Source organism: Otolemur garnettii, unplaced genomic scaffold (assembly GCF_000181295.1).
Source record: "Otolemur garnettii isolate 467f Iridium unplaced genomic scaffold, OtoGar3 scaffold00184, whole genome shotgun sequence".
In the NCBI taxonomy this organism is placed as follows: Eukaryota; Metazoa; Chordata; class Mammalia; order Primates; family Galagidae; genus Otolemur; species Otolemur garnettii.
The window spans coordinates 2920242-2921647 of record NW_003852579.1 but is presented as its reverse complement, the minus strand read 5'-3'; the positions used below and the strand labels follow the sequence as shown (position 1 = coordinate 2921647).

The window sequence follows — 1406 nt, the reverse complement described above, 5'->3', positions numbered from 1 at the left end:
GCCCACCACAACGCCCGGCTATTTTTTGGTTGCAGCCATCATTGTTGTTTGGCGGGCCTAGGCTGGATTCGAACCCACCACCTTAGGTGTATGTGGCTGGCGCCTTAGCCACTTGAGCCACAGGTGCTGAGCCTTAATTTCTTTCAAAACATATTTACTGAGGAAACATTACCCTTTTATGATTTTATAAGTTATCTTTCACTTTCTCTTCAGAGTAAGGAGAAAATATTTTCCTTTTCAAGGCAGATTTTCTTTAGAAAATCCAACATAGGATGGCTCCTGTGGCTCAAAAGAGTAGGGTGCCGGCCCCATATGTTGGAGGTGGCGGGTTCAAACCCAGCCCCGGCGAAAAAACCGCAAAAAAAAAAAAAAAAGAAAATCCAACATTCATCCTGGCTCACCTAAGAGTCTAGTTTTTTAAAATAGGGCGCTTTAGTGAAGAGTCTAGAATGGTTAAAATAATAAGGTTTTTGTAGCTGTGAGTATGAGATAGAGGACAGCTATGGCTTTTTCATAAAATTCACTGGTCTCACCTCTCCCGGACTGCTTTTAGGTAGCATCACACAGATTGCCATCTCAGAAGAGAGCATGGAAGAAGCAGGGCTGGAATGGAACTCAGCTCTCACTGCTGCTGTCACCATGGCCACAGAGGAGGGTGTGAAGAAAGACTCAGAGGAAATTTCAGGTATTTTTCTTTGAGCCTCAGATATCTTGCACGGTTTTGTGATTCTTTTCTTTATGATTATGGACTTATGTACACAGAAGACCTCTTAATTACTTTGGTTGTTTTTTTCTTATGTATATACACACTAATCATAGCCACTAACATCTTACATTAATCTATACAATAGGTTGCAAAGTCACATTTTACATATGAAGAAATTGAGATTCCTAAAGATTTCCCAACTTGCCTAAGACCAGTCACACAACCAATAAATTGCAGAGCTGAACTCAGCTGTTGAACTCTGTAGCATGTAGTTCATGCTTTTTATCCTATCAAACTGTCTATAACTTGGCACATTTTTTTAGATAATCTGAGCTTCAGGACATTAGATGGAAAAATTAGGTAGCAGGTGTTTTAGAGGATAGTGGTTAATGATGATTCTTAGAAGGGACCAAGAGAAATTTCACATCATCCTCCATTCACTTGATTATTTTTAGTTGGCACTATTCCTAGATACTAGGTACATAGATGAAAAGACAGAGCAGAAAAGACAAAGTAGTTACAACCCTCAGGAAACTTAGCAGCCTCATTAATTCGTTTTTAGACTAAGGTGACCAGATTTTAATATCGGTAAAGTGGGACACCATTGATGGTGGGGGGTGTTCTTAATTAAAAATTTGGTCTAGGCTCGGCGCCTATAGCTCAACTGGCTAAGGCGCCAGCCACGTACACCTAAGGTGGC

The 1406-nt window shown here is 40.5% G+C and overlaps 1 protein-coding gene across 1 annotated transcript in view; it reads left to right on the top strand.

Annotated features, from left to right (window-relative positions):
* The window catches only part of GMEB1 (glucocorticoid modulatory element binding protein 1), a 46774-nt gene that overhangs the window by 28817 nt on the left and 16551 nt on the right, over nt 1–1406 (top strand). The window contains exon 6 of the mRNA XM_023507464.1: nt 554–685. Within this exon, the coding sequence (XP_023363232.1) occupies nt 554–685 (132 nt within the window). The remainder of the gene's footprint in view (nt 1–553; nt 686–1406) is intronic.